General features: G+C 36.0%; 1 protein-coding gene across 2 annotated transcripts; it reads left to right on the forward strand.

Moving 5' to 3' along the window:
• The first annotated feature begins 984 nt into the window (after nt 1-984).
• On the forward strand, nt 985-10,856 carry LOC113687886 (uncharacterized). 2 transcript variants are annotated; one of them, XM_072049436.1, is made up of 18 exons: nt 985-1,411; nt 1,848-2,049; nt 2,398-2,639; nt 2,799-3,089; nt 3,181-3,270; nt 3,603-4,082; nt 4,197-4,304; nt 4,414-4,541; nt 4,632-4,764; nt 5,335-5,659; nt 5,752-6,269; nt 6,373-6,555; nt 6,627-6,785; nt 6,938-7,012; nt 7,228-7,408; nt 7,973-8,163; nt 9,133-9,348; nt 10,014-10,856. In XM_072049436.1, the coding sequence occupies exons 3-18, from the start codon at nt 2,562-2,564 to the stop codon at nt 10,647-10,649; spliced, it is 3,792 nt and encodes a 1,263-aa protein (XP_071905537.1). In that variant the 5' UTR covers nt 985-1,411; nt 1,848-2,049; nt 2,398-2,561; the 3' UTR covers nt 10,650-10,856. The 2 variants fall into 2 exon arrangements, with proteins under 2 accessions (XP_071905537.1, XP_071905536.1); XM_072049435.1 differs by lacking the exon at nt 2,398-2,639 and having other exon boundaries at nt 986-1,411.
• Nucleotides 10,857-18,647: the final 7,791 nt, after the last annotated feature.

The raw sequence follows: 18,647 nt of genomic DNA on the forward strand, positions 1-18,647 counted from the left end.
GTCCCCACATTTTAGAAAATAATAGTACCAAGAAACTGGAGGTTCGGGCAAGTCTTGAAGTTGACGGATGCAGTGATATCTTTAGTTTTCATGAAAAAACATTTACGTGTAGAAACCATACCCTGTGATGATGGGCAATGAAAATGGAAAAAACGTTGTGGACAAAGACGAATTGAAGATGGCTGCTAAAGTCTTAGATGTTGGTGTTGATATCTTGAGGAAAAATTAGTGGGCGGGGTCAGATTTTGCTGCTCTACAGTTTGAAAATGCTCTGAAAGCATGCATCATCCAATTCTTCTTGTTGCTGACAAATATCCTCTTTTTTTTTTTTTTTTTTTTTTACCCCTTCAACTCGAATCAGAAGAAGTCAATCAGGGAACAAGAGCACGCCTTTCCATTTCTCTGTTTTCGCGGGGCTGCAAAATCATAGGAGCTACAGTGTTACTAGTAATTGTTTCTGGACCGCTACTTACTCTTTGATGATCCCTAAAATGTTATGACCGGTAGCTGTGGACTATAGCTACAACACAGGAGCAGTTCTTTTTAACTTGAAAGAACCACAGAATTATTAGTAGTATGCATAGTTTCCCAGTTAAAGAAGAAAAAAGACTAATCAAGAAAATCCAATGATGAAATGGTGGGCAATAGTTTACTGTCATATTTCCACTTTTATTCTATATGTGGAGTAACATGATGGTGTATTTGGTAAGAAGCAAAAACAAGAAATGAGGTTTTTGAGCCCAAAACAGAAAAAAGAAAAAGAGGTGAGGCGTCTTTTTTTTTTTTTGGGTTTTCGGGACGCCTCATTTCTTTTTTCATCATTCATGGCCCGCTATGCAATCATTTCGTCTTTTGGATTTTTACTCTCGGCCCACCAGTAATTTGGGATGTGAGGCCCATAAAAACTGTATCGCAGTCATCCCACCATCCAAGAACAATCGGCCCATGAAAACTCAAACTACCTGATTGCCACCAGAGTCTTGTCAGGTTCACCGCCATAGGTATAGTATGGTTAATAAATAATACTTAATCGGAAGAGAAGAGAGTGGTACTAATTTGGAATTTGGAAGCTGCTGCTGGGATTCCACGACGAAGAGAAGAGCAGTTTGAGGAGGGTCCTCAGATTATCAAATTGGTGGTAGCACTAGTAGTGAATTTGGCAAATGGGAAAGATTGAAGAAGAGGAAGAAGACAGCAATTTCAATGGCGGGTTGGGCGGCAACGGACAAGATTATTCAGGAAGCACTCCCACCATATTTCCAGAACTCAAGTATTATTGCTTACAGTTGCTTGAACTCCTCCACAACCCTCGCAAGCAGAGGAAGAACAATTCTTCTTCTTCCTCGCCTCCTTGTCAACTCCTCCAGCTTCTTCGTTGCTCCCCTGCATCTTCTCTCCAGCCTTTCTTCGAGTACTCTTTTCTTTTTCCTCTCTCTCTCTCTCTGCCCCTTCCACCTTCCATTGCTGTTTGTTTGCGATTACTCAAATTTAATGCTGGAAAAATTTATCACTCTCTGGGCATCTGTTGATTATGACTTTGCGGGATGTAATTCCATAAACAATAGTAGTTTAGTCTCAGAATTTTGTTTTTTCTTTTAAGAAAAAAAAACACTTTAAACGGAAAAACACCTTTCTAGGCAAAGATGCTGTGAAATAAAAAAGAAATCTTTAATGTAATTACTACGGGCTAGGCTGCATTTTAATGTCAACATTTTTATCTTTTTTTTTTTTTTTAAAACTACATTAACAATGTAGTACGAAAACCGAAATCAATACAACTACAATCCTTTTTAAGGTTTTTGTTTGCTTTGGCATGCTGACTTATGATCCATCTTTCTTGTTTGCAGCTACATATTGTTTCCTTTGCTGCTTCTGTTGGATGCAGCAGTGGGTTGTCGAGCTTTGCCTAAAGGTGATGATCCTGATGGAAGTTCTCTCATGTCCGGTGCCCCCAAAGCTCCCCCCCAAGTCAGTGATCATGTAGCTGAAACTGTGCTTGATTGTCTGGAGGAACTTCTCACTAAATGTGCTTTGGGATCTGTGGATCAGGTGACTTGTTATGCCATTTAAGCAAAACCGAAGCTTTACACTTAGCTGTTCATCATCTCTCTATATTTGTTTCGTGTGTCTTTCAAAACTGTAAACCCTAATCTGCGGATTGCTCAGGGGTTGATGATGATGGCTAGTTTGTCTGCTTTGACGGGATAGAATTAGGATGCTTCTGAATTACACATATCTCTGAATGAGATATTAACAATTGACTTTATGATTCCCTTCAGCTTATTTTTCCCATTTCCTAGCTCCTTGAATATGACATAATCTGATGGAGTGGTAGCATTTCAGAAGCAGCCTCATTTATGTGCTCTGTTTTGTTCCTTGTACTTTTTTTTTGGTCAGGCTTCTTCTTCTTTAAAGCATGAAGCTAACAACTGGTTGTGTTCCAAAGAGAATGATTCTCCTCTCACTCAATATTGTACTACCCTTTTCTGTGATGGGATTTGTAGTGCCCCATTTGAGCCTATCCAAAGGACTGTACAATATTTACCTCACGTACTCATTAGATGCTAAAGAGCCCGTCTAAGATTACTCTGGTTTACTACGGGGTAGTATTATTGCAAATGCAGCAGTGCAGTCTGTATGTGAGTGTGCATTCTTCAATTTATTGGTGCTTCTTTTCTGTTCAAGAATTTTTCATGTTCCTTCAAATTTTGAGTCATTTCTCTTCAATAATTTACTGTTAAGTCATTGTATTTAAAACATTATTTCCCTCATCTGGATTTCTACACTTACTTTTTCAGATGGTTGTCTTGCTGAAGAAACTGACTAATGGTGCATTACTTTCTCCATCAGAAGCACCAGAAGAATTCCGTGTTGGCATAATAAAATGTTTCAGAGCCTTGCTACTTTGTCTGGATCCTTGTATTGATGAGTTGTGCCAATGTAAACAAGTTGTTGGTTTGCCTGTACAACTAGTTAGAAAGGATTCTGTCTCAAAACCTGCTTCAGAGGCAGAGCAATGTTTGCTTGCATTTCTCCAATCTGAGTCTGCTTCAGCTGCTGTTGGACATTGGCTATCACTTCTTCTTAAGGTTATTATCTATTTTTTTCACCTTATTTTAACTAGTTTTACTATATATGCATGTAAGTATCTTTTAAATCATTTTGTTGTTGGGAATCAAGGCTGCTGATGTGGAGGCAGCACGAGGGCATCGAGGCAGCGCAACACTTCGCGTGGAAGCTTTCAAAACACTTCGTGTGCTTATTGCTAAGGTCTTTTGTTGTACTTTTTGGCATTTGCATGGTTTCTGTTGCATTTGTTATTAGCTGTCTTTAGTGGAAGGCTTCAGTAATGTTCCTGAAAATTTTACTGGTTAACTGAACAGAGCTACTCAATGGGTTTATTTTTCAAATGTAGCTTGAGATTAGATTAGCTGGAGATCGTATGATCATGAGGTATATACATCAAAATTCAGGAGATCTTCTAGGAAATTGGTTATTCGGTTTACATGATTTGAGAGCTGAGATTCTGTAAAGGCATCCATCCAGTGATATTGGCTCATTTAACAACCTTGTATTGATCAATCTTATGTGGTCTCTTGCAGGTTGGTAATGCAGATGCATTGGCTTTCTTTTTACCAGGTGTCATTAGTCAAATTGGCAAAGTTCTGCATATGTCCAAAACAATGGTTAGTGGGGCTGCAGGAAATACTGAAGCTTTAGACCAAGCAATCCGGAGTTTGGCAGAATTTCTTTCAATTGTTCTGAAGGATGATCAAAATCTTCCTAGTCTTAGTCAATTTCCGGATGATAGTATTGTCCATCACATATGCAAGGAGAAGCCCCTTGTTTCCTTTCTGGATGAACTTCGTCACCTGGCTTCAAAGACTCAAGATCAGGGTGAAGTTGTGGTTCACAATGTGAGTGAAGCTGTTCAAAAGAGTACATCAATGCCTGACATCAGAAAGAGTGTGAGTGTGAATCCTGAAGGAACGAGAGGGGCTTTTCGTGTTGAACGTTCAAAGGATTGGATCATCAATGCTTCAGCTCACATAAATAAAATCTTGTCTAAAACTTTTCCCCATGTAGGTTTGGATATATATATATATATAATCTACATATATTTTATCTTTTAGGTCACGATTTGGTGCAATTTTTTCCCCTCACATTGTATAACTAAGTTGTTCCATATTCTTCAGCTTTCTTGTCATCCATCGAAGAAGGTGAGACTGGGAATTTTAGCAGCCATGCAGACACTTTTATTAAGTTGCAGTTACACATTAAGAGGAAGCAGATTGTTGCTTTTGGTGAGTTGGAAGCAAATTAAGCTTAGTCGGTATGGCTCTTATGTGAGTTTTGTTATATATTACTAGTGGGCATTAGGCTTTGACTGACACTTCACTATTAATAATGCAGGAATGCATTTGTGTTCTTGTTTGTGACGACTCTGAGGAAGTATCCTCTGCCGCACAGGTGTTCTTTGGATATTTGTTTTCATCAAATAGGGAACATCTGGAACATGATTTTGATGCCATCTTTAGCAGGTTCATTGTACTTCTGAGGAACAAATTATTCTGAAATCGCATCCTTGTTTTCGGAAATATGATATGCTACTTGGTTTGAAATCTATTCAGGCTCATTGACAAGATTCCACATGCAGTGTTGGGAAACAATGAGTCAATGGCTCTATCACATGCCCGGAAGTTACTTGTAGTGATATATTTCTCAGGTCCACGATTTGTGGCCATCCACCTACTTCAGTCTTCTGTACGTGGGATCCAGTTTTCTTTTCTCATTTTACACTTCTTGAGGGCCTTTCTATCAGATAAGGGTTAGAGAAACTAGTTTTTCAAATAAAATTTTTAAAAAGTACTCTAAAAGGTACTCTAAAAAGTAGTCTAATTTTTTTTAATGTTTAAAAATATCCCAAAATATATTTTAAAAACTCTACTACTGTTAAATATTCCAAAATATTTTCTAAAAATATCCCAAAATATACTCTAAAAACTCTGCTACAGTAAAATTTTTGAAAAACACCCTTAAAAACAGCTGATCCAAATGGAGCCCTAGTTTTGGACCTCCCTTGTATCATGGGCATTTCTATTAGACGAGTTAGAAAACCTAGTTTTTATGTCTCTTAGATTGGCAGATCATCAATTCCTTGACGTAGTTGTGACCTCTTTTAACTTAATTTTTAGTTCATAAAGGGAATAACACATCAGTTCTATTGCATGTATTACTTTTGCTTGTCCTGTTGCAAATTGTTCAATGGGCTTCCATTTATTTGTTTATTTTATGGATAAAAGTCAGCATTATTGTCTTCTGATGGGTTTTCAGGTGACTGCTGCTCGATTCTTGGATATTTTTGCCCTCTGCCTGAGTCCGAATACCACATTTTCCGGCTCACTTGACAAGCTTGTTGCAGCAAAACCACCTTCAGCAGGGTATATGCATTCGATTGCAGAGATGAAATCTATGAGGAATGCTGGTTCTGAAGGTTTCGAGTCCCCTGAAACCACCAAAGTACCTTACCCACCAAAAAATGTGTCAAATGCCTATGTGCTGCCAGGCTTGCCACCTTGGTTCGCTTATATAAGTGGTCAGAAGCTGTATAAGGTGCTTGCAGCAGTTCTTAGACTTGTAGGATTATCATTGTTTACAGGTTGATTTTGTTTCATGAACTATTTGTTTGTTCTTTGTTGTTTTGGTTGTGATTTCTACTTAAGCCTGGTTATCTTCTTTTCTTTTGACTAGACTCCCAAAACGAAGGATCTCTCTCTGTCACGATTGATATTCCCCTTGGTTACTTGCGTAAATTGATTTCTGAGATTCGGACTAGGGAATGCAGTATGGAAAGCTGGGAGTCTTGGTATAATAGAACGGGATCAGGACAGCTGGTGCGACAGGCTAGTACTGCTGTATGCATTCTAAATGAAATGATTTATGGTCTTTCAGATCAAGCAATTAGTAGCTTTGGAAGAATGTTTCAGCACTCCAATTTGAAATGGCAAGAGATTGAGGAATGTGATGCAAATGGTTATGCTCAGCCGTGCAAGTGTGATCAACCTGTGCCAGATAACAACCTTTGGCATGTTTGTAACCATAGCAGGGCTAGGAATAACTTAATTCACAGTATTGGGAGTGTATTACATGAATATCTTTCTCCTGAAGTGTGGACTCTCCCACTTGATCATACAGATTCTAGTATACAGTCTTATAGTGGCGGCAGAGCTTTAGCTTTGCATTTCTTCAATGATAATGCTGTGCTTCACCAGGAAATATATCTCTTCTTCTTAAATTTTTTTTTTAAACAATATCACTACAAGTTGTTGGGCCTCTATTATCAATGTTGATTTGAATTTATTATTTCTTAAACAGGTTATCATTGAAGGAATTGGTGTCCTCACAATGTGCCTTGGGAAAGAATTTTCTTCTTCTGGGTTTCTTCACTCCTCTCTCTTTATGTTGCTGGAGAATCTTATATGCTCTAATTTTGAAGTTAAAAGTGCATCTGATGCTGTCTTACACATTATGGCTGCTACACTTGATTACCCAACGGTAGGGGTTGCATTTCTTGAGAATTGGTGGATTTTGTTGTTAGTTACATTAAGTTTTTAAATATGTTGTAGGTGGGCCATTTAGTTCTGGCAAATTCAGACTATGTAATAGACTCAATATGCCGGCAACTGCGTCATTTGGATCTTAATCCTCACATGCCAAACGTACTTGCTGCAATTCTTTCCTATATCGGAGTAGCTCATAAAATACTACCGTTGTTGGAGGAGCCGGTATGGGTTCACTTTTCCAGTTTCAACATATTGCAGCAGAAAAGCTTTTTTTTTTTTTTAATGTTTGACAGTACTTGCCTGCCTCTCCATATCAATTGTTATCATTACTCAAACTGCTCCACCTAGGGTCTGACGTGGTGAACAATTTACAGATGCGCGCTGTTTCTTTGGAACTTGAAATTCTTGGCAGACACCAGCACCCAGATTTGACTGTTCCCTTCTTAAAGGTAATCTCTGTGTACTCATCCATGACTTTCTGCATCCACACAGCATCATAATTGTTGTTCCCTCTACATATCATAGATGGTCATAGGACAAAGCTTTTTCATGGAAATTGCTGGAGCCTGTTATGACTGTTTGATTGCTTCATTTTTTAATCTACATGGAGAATAGATTGGTTTAATGATCTTGTTTTTCTTTTCCTTTTGCGAAACTTTTTCAGGCAGTGGCAGAAATAGGTAAGGCTTCAAAACAGGAGGCCTGTACTCTGCCAAATCAAGCAGAAGCATTATACAAGGATATCAAATCCAACATTTTAGATTTAGAGAAGAGAAAAGGGAATGAGTTTTGTTCTTCAAGATCATCCATTGAAGTTGATGCAACTGTGGAATTCCCAGAATCTGGTTAGTACCTCTGAAAGTTTTGTGAAAAATGCTTGATTTGTAAACATACATACTTCTGAGAACAGTTGCATTTCCAGGATCTGGTTAGTATGTAACGGTATATACTTTTGAGTTTTCAAATTGAAAATAATTGCTGTTATTAACTCATTGTACATTCTTCTAGATTTAAATACTTGTGACAAACTAGTTGTGTGATTAGTTCATGAATATCGTCTTTGTTTTGAAGTTTGTTTCTGTGCGTTATTGCTAATTGGTGTCTTTATGATTTTAGCATGCTTACACAATAGATGCATTTTCCCTTTTTTCTTTACTTGTAATTTCATCTCTTTTTTAACCCTAAGGAAGATACTCTTAGGATTGCTGGGGGATGAATTTCTATGTTGTGCCAGTAGGTAGCTCTTCAAAATGTCATTTTTTACAACAAAACAATGGCCTTCTTGTTTGTAACATGTGTAAATTGTAAGTGACATCTGTTCTTACTTTTTTTTTATAATGTAGATGGTCACCTATGACAGAATGAATGCCCTTAAATATTTTGACATCTTGATATTTTTTGGGAAACAGAGGTGGGTATCTGTTACAATCATGACAGTAGACAGATACAGCATTGGGAATCAGTTCTGTTCAAATTGAATGATTCTAGAAGATGTAGGAGTATAGTTGGATCAATTGCTGGTTCTTGTCTAATTGCTGCTGCTCCTCTTCTCGCTTCATCTATGCTAGCAGCTTGCTTGATAGCTCTTGATGTAATTGAGGTATGGAATTTTCTCTATAGTATCTAATTTTCTCAGTATTTCGTTAACTGCATTGATCAGAAATCTTTGTTTGAACCTTGAGGAGGTTGCTTTTGCCTTCTTAGCAGACTTGCTAGACAGAGTATTGCTTCTGCAGTTTCCAGATCAATACTACTATTAGCATCTTTCTTCTACGTATTAATGGTACCAAGCACTTATTGTTTTGTAAAATGAGTTTTCTGTCATGTGCCAGATAAGAGAGACTTTCTAATAGGTTTTTGAGCATTATTAGTTTTTATTCAGTTGCCTGCAACACTTTCTTGAAATAGCTCACTGTAAAGATTCAGCTGGTGGTGGGAGTTAAGAGAGAATTGAAAAGAAAGGAAGAGAGAAGTGGATAGGGAGAGAAGAAGGAGATGAAGCAGATTGCAGGAGGAAGAAAGAGAATGTTGTATTAGACAGAAATGAGAAGTGGCATGTACATTCACCTTGTTCTTTCCACTCGTCCCCACTAGCTATTTTAACTAGCTCTATATAACTGACAAATGGATTGTGTAACTAATTTACAGTTATTCAATTAGAATTAAATTCACCTATTCCAATTGTACCCTTGTAGTACTAGATTTATTACACACACCCAATTTGGAAACATTCTGGATTGCTGTTCTTAAAACGTCTAATATTAGAGAAATCTTTCATCTTAAGTTGGTCTGAAATGATCTCTCATCTAGTTGCCCCAGCTAGGGTCATTGTAGAGCAATATTATCTCCCTTTTAAGTCTTATCTATAGCTGCTGCATTTTAGATGCCCAATAAACCACCACTGAATTGAAAATACCAGATGAAAGGATGACTTTTAACAATTGTATCTATGATGTATAAGAAATGTATAGATAGCATAATAGATTTATTTTGAGGTTTGGTTAACATTATGAGTTCTCGCTTTATATTGCTCTTCTTCTCCTTCTTCTTCGTTTTTAAATTTATTTAGGATGCCATTGAGACACTTGCCAAGGTGGAAGATGCCTACAAGCTTGAGAAGAAAGCTAAAGCAGCACTTCATCAAATCTTCGACTTGTATTCACTTCATAACCTTCGAGATGCACTAGATGCAGCTGAGGATGAAGCTGGAGAGAACAGATTGCTTCCTGCAATGAACAAAATTTGGCCTTTCTTGATTGCTTGTGTTCGAAATAAGAATCCAGTGGTGAGTGTTCCATAACTTTCAGTAGGTTTGTTGCCAAAAGTGTGATATAACTTCTTTCTATCTTTGAAGTCTTCTTAGTCCGTTGTTGCCAACATTGTGGTGTATACTGCATTTAAACAATAGTGGCCAAGCAGCCTAGTATGGTGGATTGTTTACATGATATCAACAATTAAGTGTGTGTTCATGTCCAGGTTAGATATGTGATCAGGGATTTTAGATGTCCACATAGCTGTTACACTAAACAGCATTCAGTGAGCGAGGTTGGGTTCTTGGAAATCTGCTTGATCCATGTATGAATGAGTAGACTCTTTCTAAAAGTATTAATGTAAACCTACATTAATCAACATTTACTAGGCATTTCTGCTGTAAGCTTTGATGAGAACAAAAACTCATGATTCTTCTTTGGTGTTCTCATGTACCTTTGGCTATAGCTGGTGATGTTAGGTGCCTGATTTGGCAATACACCAACTTAGTGGCTGACTTAAGGTTGATTTGAAGATCAGAATTCTTCGATTGGTTATCTCTGATCAGTCTTCATAGGATATGGTTAAGTTGGTGTTGCTTGTTGACACCTTCAAATTGGTTTTGCACTAATTGTTTTTATCTTCATTTGCACTTCTGCATGTGTCTCAGATTTTGACTTCTCAATTTGGTTATTCCCGTAGGCTGTCCAAAGGTGTTCATGTACAATTAGCAACATGGTGCAAATCTGTGGAGGAGATTTCTTTTCTCGGCGTTTTCACACCAATGGGATCCACTTGTGGAAACTTCTAGGCTCATCCCCATATGAGAAAAAGCCCATTTCAAGAGAGGATAGAACTCCTTTGCAGCTTCCTTATGGGAGCGTTTCCTTCTCTTCTGAGGGCAGTGTAGCCGAGCTATCTGACCTAAAAGTTCAGGCAGCGGTGCTCAACATGATTGCTGATATAGCTAAGAATAAAAGGAGCGCTTCGGCTTTAGAGGCAGTCCTGAAGAAGGTTAGTGGTCTTGTAGTAGGAATAGCTTGTAGCGGTGTTATGGGTCTTCGAGACGCGGCTATAAATGCTCTTGTGGGTCTCGCATCCATAGACCCCGATCTTGTTTGGCTTCTAGTAGCTGATATATACTTGTCGCTAAAGAAAAAAGATGTTCTTTCACCACCGGGCAACGAGTTTCCAGAAGTATCTCAGATCCTGCCTCCACCTTCATCGTCTAAAGGGTACCTCTACTTTGAATATGGAGGGCAGAGTTATGGGTTTGACATTGATTTTTCAGCTGTGGAGCATGTGTTTAAATTGCTGGATGGGCAATATTGTACATGACATGGGTTGTATAATGTACAGAACTGTTTTAGCTGAATGGGGAAGGAGGAGGGTTAGTATGGTCAAACAGTGTATATACTTGATCCAAACTTTTTATGTCCGGTATCCTAGCCGAGACAAAGGCCCTCTGTTAGTTTGGGGTTAAGAGTCTGTGGAGACCTTGTACTATAAAATGGAGGGAATGAAGCTTTGAAAAGTTGGATCCAATCTTTCAGATGTAGTAGTTCTGTAGTCCAATGAATCATCCTATCAATCTGGAGGTAGCAAATTATTGATAACATTTTGCGTACTTGGTATTCCTTTGGTAGCCAGTCAATAGTGCTGCATTGTGTCCCGGTATCACGCAAAAATATCGGGTTCTATTTCTAATCAGTTGAACAAAGAACAAGGCCGCCTTTGACTACAATTCGTTGGCCTTGATAGGGTGGGACAGAACAGAACTCAATGGGGGCGACTGAAAAACTCGGGATTGATTAAGCTGCAAAAAGCCAAAGTGGAACTGCATGCGTACTTTAAGTTTGAGCTAACACGCCCAATGAGCCAAGGTTGTTGCACTAAATTGTGACAAAACTAAAGAGTGGTTTTTTTTTTTTTTAAATTTGGTTGAGGGAACTAAAGAGTGATTCAATAGTGTCAAATATATTTTACCTTTTCATTTTATAAACATTACTGTAAAACTCCCATCTTTAGTACTATTAGTGACGAGTTATTCACGAGTAGCTCTGTCTAAGTTCGGTGTTAATCAAACTCGAGTCAAGCTCAAGCTATTCGAATGGACAAACAAGTAGAATTCGAGCTCCTTAGCTTCAGGTTCGAGTGCTTGACGAGTCTATTCAAGTGTTTAATTTTTTTATTTATTTTCATTATATTTATTATGAATTTACATTTTTAGATTTACAAACTATGGAATTTATGATATAGAATTCTCAAGGGTTACAAAAATTCATAAAAAAAAACCTAATCCAAAAAAAATTTTGGCCCAATTCATTCATACAACGAAGCAAGGTTCTTTGACATTTGCCAAAATTTGAAAACTTAGCTCCTCTGTCATCAGTAATTAGTTCTCATCAATTACCAATTTCAGTAATCAGTTGACATCTCCTATAATCAATTTTAGTAATCAGTTGATATTAATTTTAAAAATTTTGGAGTATTCTAGAGAATTATTGTAGATAAAGTTGAAAAAAGAAACTTATCTATTAAAAACATGCCAAAAACTTACCAAGTTAACAAATGAATGTAGCTAAAACAAAAGGCATGCAAACGATCAAGTATAGGTCCAACCAAACCCACGTTTGAACAGTTTGAATGTGAGGATTCTTTTAGCAGGTTGGGTATGATGATTGAGAGAGCGAGAAAGAGTCGAATCTTTACCATTGGAAATGAAGTTAAGAAAAAACTCAACTATCCCTACCATAGGTAATTGATGAGTGTTCTAGCTCCGATCCCAATGGATTGGACCTTTGATCAAATTGCACCCTTAGATCGGCTGACTAGTTTTAAGGAAGGGTTTTGCTTTGACCTTAAGAGTGCCATTGATAGATAAATTCTTCTAAACCTGCACACTATGACTAGCAATGCAGTGGAAGAAATTTCCAACATATCGTAGAAAAAGGTATAAATAAGCAACTGCAAGTTTAGAAATTCATTTCTTCCAATTGAACTTTCTCGAACTATTTCTTTTTAAGAACCAAAAAAATTTGTGCCAAAATAATATATGTCAAGAAGAACAAAAAGCCTTGAGTCATTAGTTGTGGCTAATTTAGTCGCTCAACTATATATTTGTAGTCAATCTAATTCTTTTTTTGGCTGAGTCAAATGATACAAGATTCTTCATCAAAGACTCGAAGAACAGAGGGGCAAAAATAGAACCCCACTATCCAGGCCTCATTAAAAATTATTTAGGAACAGAATTCATGTTTAGGAAACAATTTTCTAGTATGTATAGTTCTTATGTTCCAAATTTCATTCTTCCAAGAAAACTTTGTGCACAAAGCTTAGAAAATTATTGTTCAAAATACGACAACAATATCAGAAACTTCTATAATCAATCTAATTAACATTACATCCATCTTATCATATTTGAATTCTTAACATAAGGAACAAGTTATAACCAAGTACATCTACTTTCTCACACAACCACCATTCTTGTGAAACCAATACTACCCCCAAAACTATGACCTTTCATTTATATTGTGAATCCCTAGATGCAAAAATAATTTCATATGCTTTTATAAGGCATGGTTGATTCAACCATGTAGCAAGTGATAAACCCCAACTTAGAAGCATAATAGCCAACATTAGCCTTGATTTTGCCATAGTCTTTTAAACTTCTTTAAAAAGCTAGCTTTTCATTATTTTTAGCCAAAATTGTGTTTTGTGCACTTTCTCCATGTTCTTGCTTCTCAGTAAACCGTGAATAGCAGTAGTTGCTTTCCTACGCATTGGTGAACTGTGCTACTTGAGTTGAAGAAACCACAATCATAGCTACTTTGTATTCAATAAAAATTTTACAAATTATATTGCAAACCACAATGGCAAGAGAAATATTCAAAACAACTACTCTGTAATTTTGGCAATGATGAAATCTCTGTGCTAGATTGGCATTCTTTCATGAAGTTCTTATCTTCGTTACCTCGCCACACTTACAATATATAATAGGGTTAAAAACAAAAAAATTCCCCGTGGTATACCTAATACACAAAAAAATCTTCCGTGATTTCAAAACATACAAAACGACATTTCACATTTTGAACTAAATTGTAAACTAACAGAACTCGTTAAAGTTAACGAAAATGACGGTTTCTGCTGTTAAACTTACCGGATTCCGTTAAGTTTACCGTTAAGTTTAACGGATTCCGTTAAATTTTCCGTTAAATTTACCGGATTTCGTTAAATTTAAGGAATTTTGTTAGTTTACAATTTAGTTCAAAATATGAGGTGTCGTTTTATATGTTTTAAAATCATGGGGGACTTTTTTGTATATTAGGTATACCACAGAGGATTTTTTTGTTTTTAACCCTATATAATAGTATATAAATTGGTTCAGCATCATCTTGTTGTAACGAACTCCCAACCCTATTATATTGGTCCTCCTAGGGTTGTTTGGTAAAATTCAATGGGATTTGAAATTTTGGGTTTAGGTTTTGCTTGAGAAACCTATTTTCATTCCCATAAATTTGGATTTGTTCATATTTCACCAATGATAAAGTGTTTTTAATGATTTTAATGTGGGTTGGAGTGTAAGGTTTCTTTTGACCTCCTTTATTCACCGGGTTTGTAATGGCAAATTTTGTATCATTTGTGGTTTAGCCAAAAAAATAATAAAAAAGAAGAGAAATCAAGATTGGCTTATGTGAATATATAGTTTGAGGGACTAAATTGGGCAGACATCAAATTTCAGGGACTATTTTGGCTTCTAATAAGTAGTTTAGGGATCGATCTGGTCGCTTCGTCTACCTAATAACTTGCAAAACAGAATGACTTAAAACAAAAAAGAAAAAAAAGTTATCAAGTCAAGTCAATGGTAAAAAAAAAAAAATTCAAGTCCACAGTAGCCAGGAAAGAAAAAAAGGTGAGAGTCCAGGCATTAGTGAGAATGCGACGTGGCATGCAGGCAAAAGGGGTCTGATGGCCACCCCCGTCAATTTGTCTTGGCAATCCAACCTCTCTTCCACTACTACTACTACAACTACTTACTACCAATGTTTTTAAACTCATATCGGAGAGTGAATCGAAAAACTTTTCGATTTGTGATTCACCAATTCAATCGATTCAATCCTGATTCAAAAGTTTAAATTTTTTAATTTATTTTAGCGTTAGAAATTTTGAATAAAACTAAACTATTTGTTTTAGAAAATAAAAATTTAATAAAAATCGATAGAACCTCCCAATTTTTACTGATTTTTGATCGGTTCAATAGATTCTTTGAGTTACTCATTAAACCAGACGGATGGATGGTTGGTTCATAATTCGACTGTTCGAACTAGTCGATTCGATTCGATTTTCAAAACACTGCTTACTACGAACTCTTAGTAAGAACACTTTCATTTAAATGAGACTTTATTAGAAAAACAAAATAACATGGTAGCAACTTACATTCAATTGATTGAATTGTCATTGATTGAATTACAATTGATTCTAACTCATTTTTCTAGTAAAAGAAATATACGCAAACCACCTAATTTACCGTAGATTCTATGTTTAGATGATCTATAGAGGTCTGCCTACATAAAGGTGTCCAAAGGTATGCACAAAGATGTAACAAAGTTCTTTTTGGCTAAGAACTACAGGGGAGTGAACAATGCTGTAGGCGATTTCTTTCTTGTTGTAATTAAACCATCCAACAAATTCACTCCCTAATAGAAAGTTAGAAACTGGAATTGTTAATGTAAATAATATTAGAATTAATTAGGATCACAAATTAAGATATTATCTTGCATTATTAGCATCAATTAGGATCATCAATTAGGATGACAATTAGGATAAATTAAAATCACAATTAGAGACTTACCTTGTATAATATTAGTCTAAATTCATTCTGTATCAACTTTTTCTTCGATTGCGTGCCATGAAACAACAGTTTGGTCAATCTATTTAGGATATCTACTGTGACATGGTTTATTTTTGGGATGAGATTGTTGAATCAAAACCCTGATAGAACTACCCCAATGAAGCAAAAAAATTCTATGCTTACCATGATTCTTATCGCCTTATTCTGTTTCGCATGGTCTTACTTGACGAGTTTGACTCTACTCGGACTGCTATTCTCAATAGAAAGCTATTACCTTCCATTGATACTGCTCTTAAGGACTTGATATCTGAAGAAACTCGAAAGCATATAACCTCTTCTCGCTCTGCTAATATGATCCTTACCATTGTTCGTCAGACTAATTCGACATCTCGACCACCTATATCTTTTGCTTCAAAATCAACTATTGAGTGTAGGTATCGTCAACAATTAGTTCATTTTATTTCTGAATGCCACAAACTTCAGTTTAGAAATAGAGGTCAAGGACAACGTACTTGAAACTCTTTTCCTCACACTATGGCTGCCACTGATAAAACCCACCCTCCTATTGAATCTACTGCTACCACACCTTTTGGATTTGTATCTCCTATTGCTTCTTCCGCTCCTTCTACTGCTGATTTAGAGGTCATTATTTCTCAAGCTCTTGCTCACACTGCTCAACTTTCTGCAAATGCTTTTTCTGTCACATCAGGTACCTCTTCATGATTCATTGATTTTGAATGTTGTAACTATGTGACCTATAACTCTGACATTTTTTACTCAAAATCTTTATTTTCAAAACCTACTTTCATTTTTACAACTGATGGTTCTATTATACATGTTACACATACTGGTACCATCTCAACTAATGACATTTCTTTATCTAATGTCTATTTTGTTCCTTAATTATCCTTCAATCTTCTTTTTGTTGGTCAATTATGTGACCTTGATCTTCAACTTTTCTTTTTTTTTTTTTTGTGTTACTTGTCTTATTTAGAATCCATTGATGAAAACAATTGTTGGGACTAGACGTAAGATTGGACGACTGTTCGAATTGACATCTCTTCATCTTTCCTCTTCTCGTGCCTTTGCTACTCCCACTATGTTTATATGGTATTACAAATTAGGTCATCCCTCTCTTATTGAATTAAAATCTTTGCTTTACTTTTAATAAGAGTGATTATCATGTTTTAGTACCTTTTGATTTGATCTATTCAGATGTTTGGGGTCCAGCTCCAGTTTTCACTATGGGAGTTTTCGTTATTTTATTATTTTTGTTGATGATTTTTTTGATATACATGAATCTATTTCTTAAAATTCTATTCTAAATTTCTCTCCATTTTTCATGAATTTAATGTAATGGTACAAATTCAGTTCTTTAAAATTATAAAACTTTTAAGATTTGATAATACTCGTGGATATATCTCTGGTGATTTTGAAGCTATTATAATTTCTTAAGGCACCTTACCTCATTTATCTTGTCTGGACACTTCTCAAAAAAAAATGATAGAGTCGAACGTAAACATCGCCACATTTTAGATACAATTCGATTTTTACTCATTTTTGCATCTTTACGTGAACCATTTGAGGGAGAGACTGCTGTCTACACTATCAATAGGGTTTCATCTCTTATCCTTCACAATAAATCTTTATATGAGATATTGTTTGGTACCATTCCTGCTTACTCCTATTTTAGAATTTTTGGATGTACATATTTTATGCTTTTATCCTCATGAACGATCCAAATTACAATATTATGCCCATCTTTGTTGTTTTCTTGTGTATGACATTACTCATAAATGTTATAAATGTTATGATTCTATTTCTCGTAGGTTGCATATTTTTTGCTATGTAATTTTTTGGAAACATAAAATTTTTTTTGCCATCCCTCAAACTACTTTGTCTTTCTCTTTCCTACCACCACATTTTACTAATCCTTCTATAGACCTATTTTTTGAGTGTCCTTCAAATCTTGAGTGTGCCTCTAATGACTATATTTCGTCAGTCGCAAAATAGTCCTCTACTTCTTCTGATTGCCTTCTTGAATGGATCCATCAGTTGCTTCTCTTTCACGATATCCCTCTCGGATAAGAACTCAACCAGTCTATCTTCGTGATTACCACTGTTTTTTTACTTTAACAACTTTACATGAGTCTATTTTCTTTCACGAAACTTCTTCTAATCCATTATAACAGAAAGTTATGTAAGAGGAGTTAGATACTTTGTTCAAAACTCATACTTGAAACTTGATCGATTTGCCTTTTGACAAAACTGTTATTGGTTGCAAGTGAATTTACAAAATTAAAACTCACTTTGATGGATCTATTGAACGTTACAAAGATTGTCTTGTTGCTAAAAGTTATAGTGAGGAGTATGGTATTGATTATAAGGAAACTTTTGCCCCAATTGCTCGTCTCATAACTGTTCGTACTCTTATTACTGTTGCTGCTAGTCAGTGTTGATCTCTCTTTCAAATAGATATGAAGAATACATTTTTTAATGGTGATCATGCTGATGAAATTTATATGAAACCACCTCCTGATTTTTCATATTCCTCTGACAAAATTTGTCGTCTTCGTCGGGTCTTGTATGGATTTAAGCAAGTTTCTCGAGTCTGATTTATTAAGTTTAGTTCAACACTTATTAAATTGAGTTCTGCAGCTAGTCCTTATGATTCTGCCTTTTTTTTGTGCTGCACAACCACTGGTACTATCTTGTTACTTCTCTATGTTGGTGATATGGTCATTACTGGTGATGATTTGGAAGGGATTCAACAACTCAAACAATATCTGAGTCGACAAATTGAAATGAAGGATCTAGAGTTTTTTAATTACTTTCTAGATCTTGAGGTGTTTTCGAATACCAATGGCTACTACTTATTTCAAGCAAAATATGCTTCTTAGCTCTTAGGCTCTGCCGGTATAATAGATAGCAAAATTACCTCTACTCCAATTGAGGCAAATACTCATTTTACTCCTATGGATGGAACATTATTGGATGATCCTATGCGATATCGTCGCTTAGTTGGTAGTCTTATCTATCTGACTGTTACCTGACATGATATTGTTTATGTTGTTCATATCATCAGTTAATTCATGAGCACTTCTCGTTCTGCTCATTATACTATAGTTCTTAGAATTTTTCGCTATGTCAAAGGTGTTCCTTTTCATGGACTTTATTTTTCGATTCATTTGTTTCTTGAATTTCGTACCTATTCTGATGCTGATTGGGCTGGTAATTTTACTGATCATCGTTCCACTAATGAATTTTTTTTTTGTGATTCTTTAATTTTCTGGCGTAGCAAGAAACAATTAGTCACTACCTGCTCTAATTCTAAAGCTGAATATCGAGATTTAGCTAATACTTCTCAGGAGTTAATTTGGCTTCATTGATTACTTAACGACATGGGTGTTGTCCATTCTTCTTCTATTACTAGTCATTGTGATAACCAAAGTGTTATTTAGATCACACATAATGATATTTTTATG

This window comes from Coffea arabica, chromosome 5e (assembly GCF_036785885.1).
Source record: "Coffea arabica cultivar ET-39 chromosome 5e, Coffea Arabica ET-39 HiFi, whole genome shotgun sequence".
Classification (NCBI taxonomy): Eukaryota; Viridiplantae; Streptophyta; class Magnoliopsida; order Gentianales; family Rubiaceae; genus Coffea; species Coffea arabica.

What these genes read in the sequence shown, in the direction of transcription:
- LOC113687886 (XM_072049435.1), top strand. Translation starts at nt 1,164, where the DNA reads ATGGGAAAGATTGAAGAAGAGGAAGAAGACAGCAATTTCAATGGCGGG. An exon ending in TCTCTCCAGCCTTTCTTCGA is followed by an intron (nt 1,412 to 1,847) that starts GTACTCTTTTCT and finishes TCTTGTTTGCAG; the next exon opens with CTACATATTGTTTCCTTTGC. An exon ending in TTCGTGTGCTTATTGCTAAG is followed by an intron (nt 3,271 to 3,602) that starts GTCTTTTGTTGT and finishes GGTCTCTTGCAG; the next exon opens with GTTGGTAATGCAGATGCATT.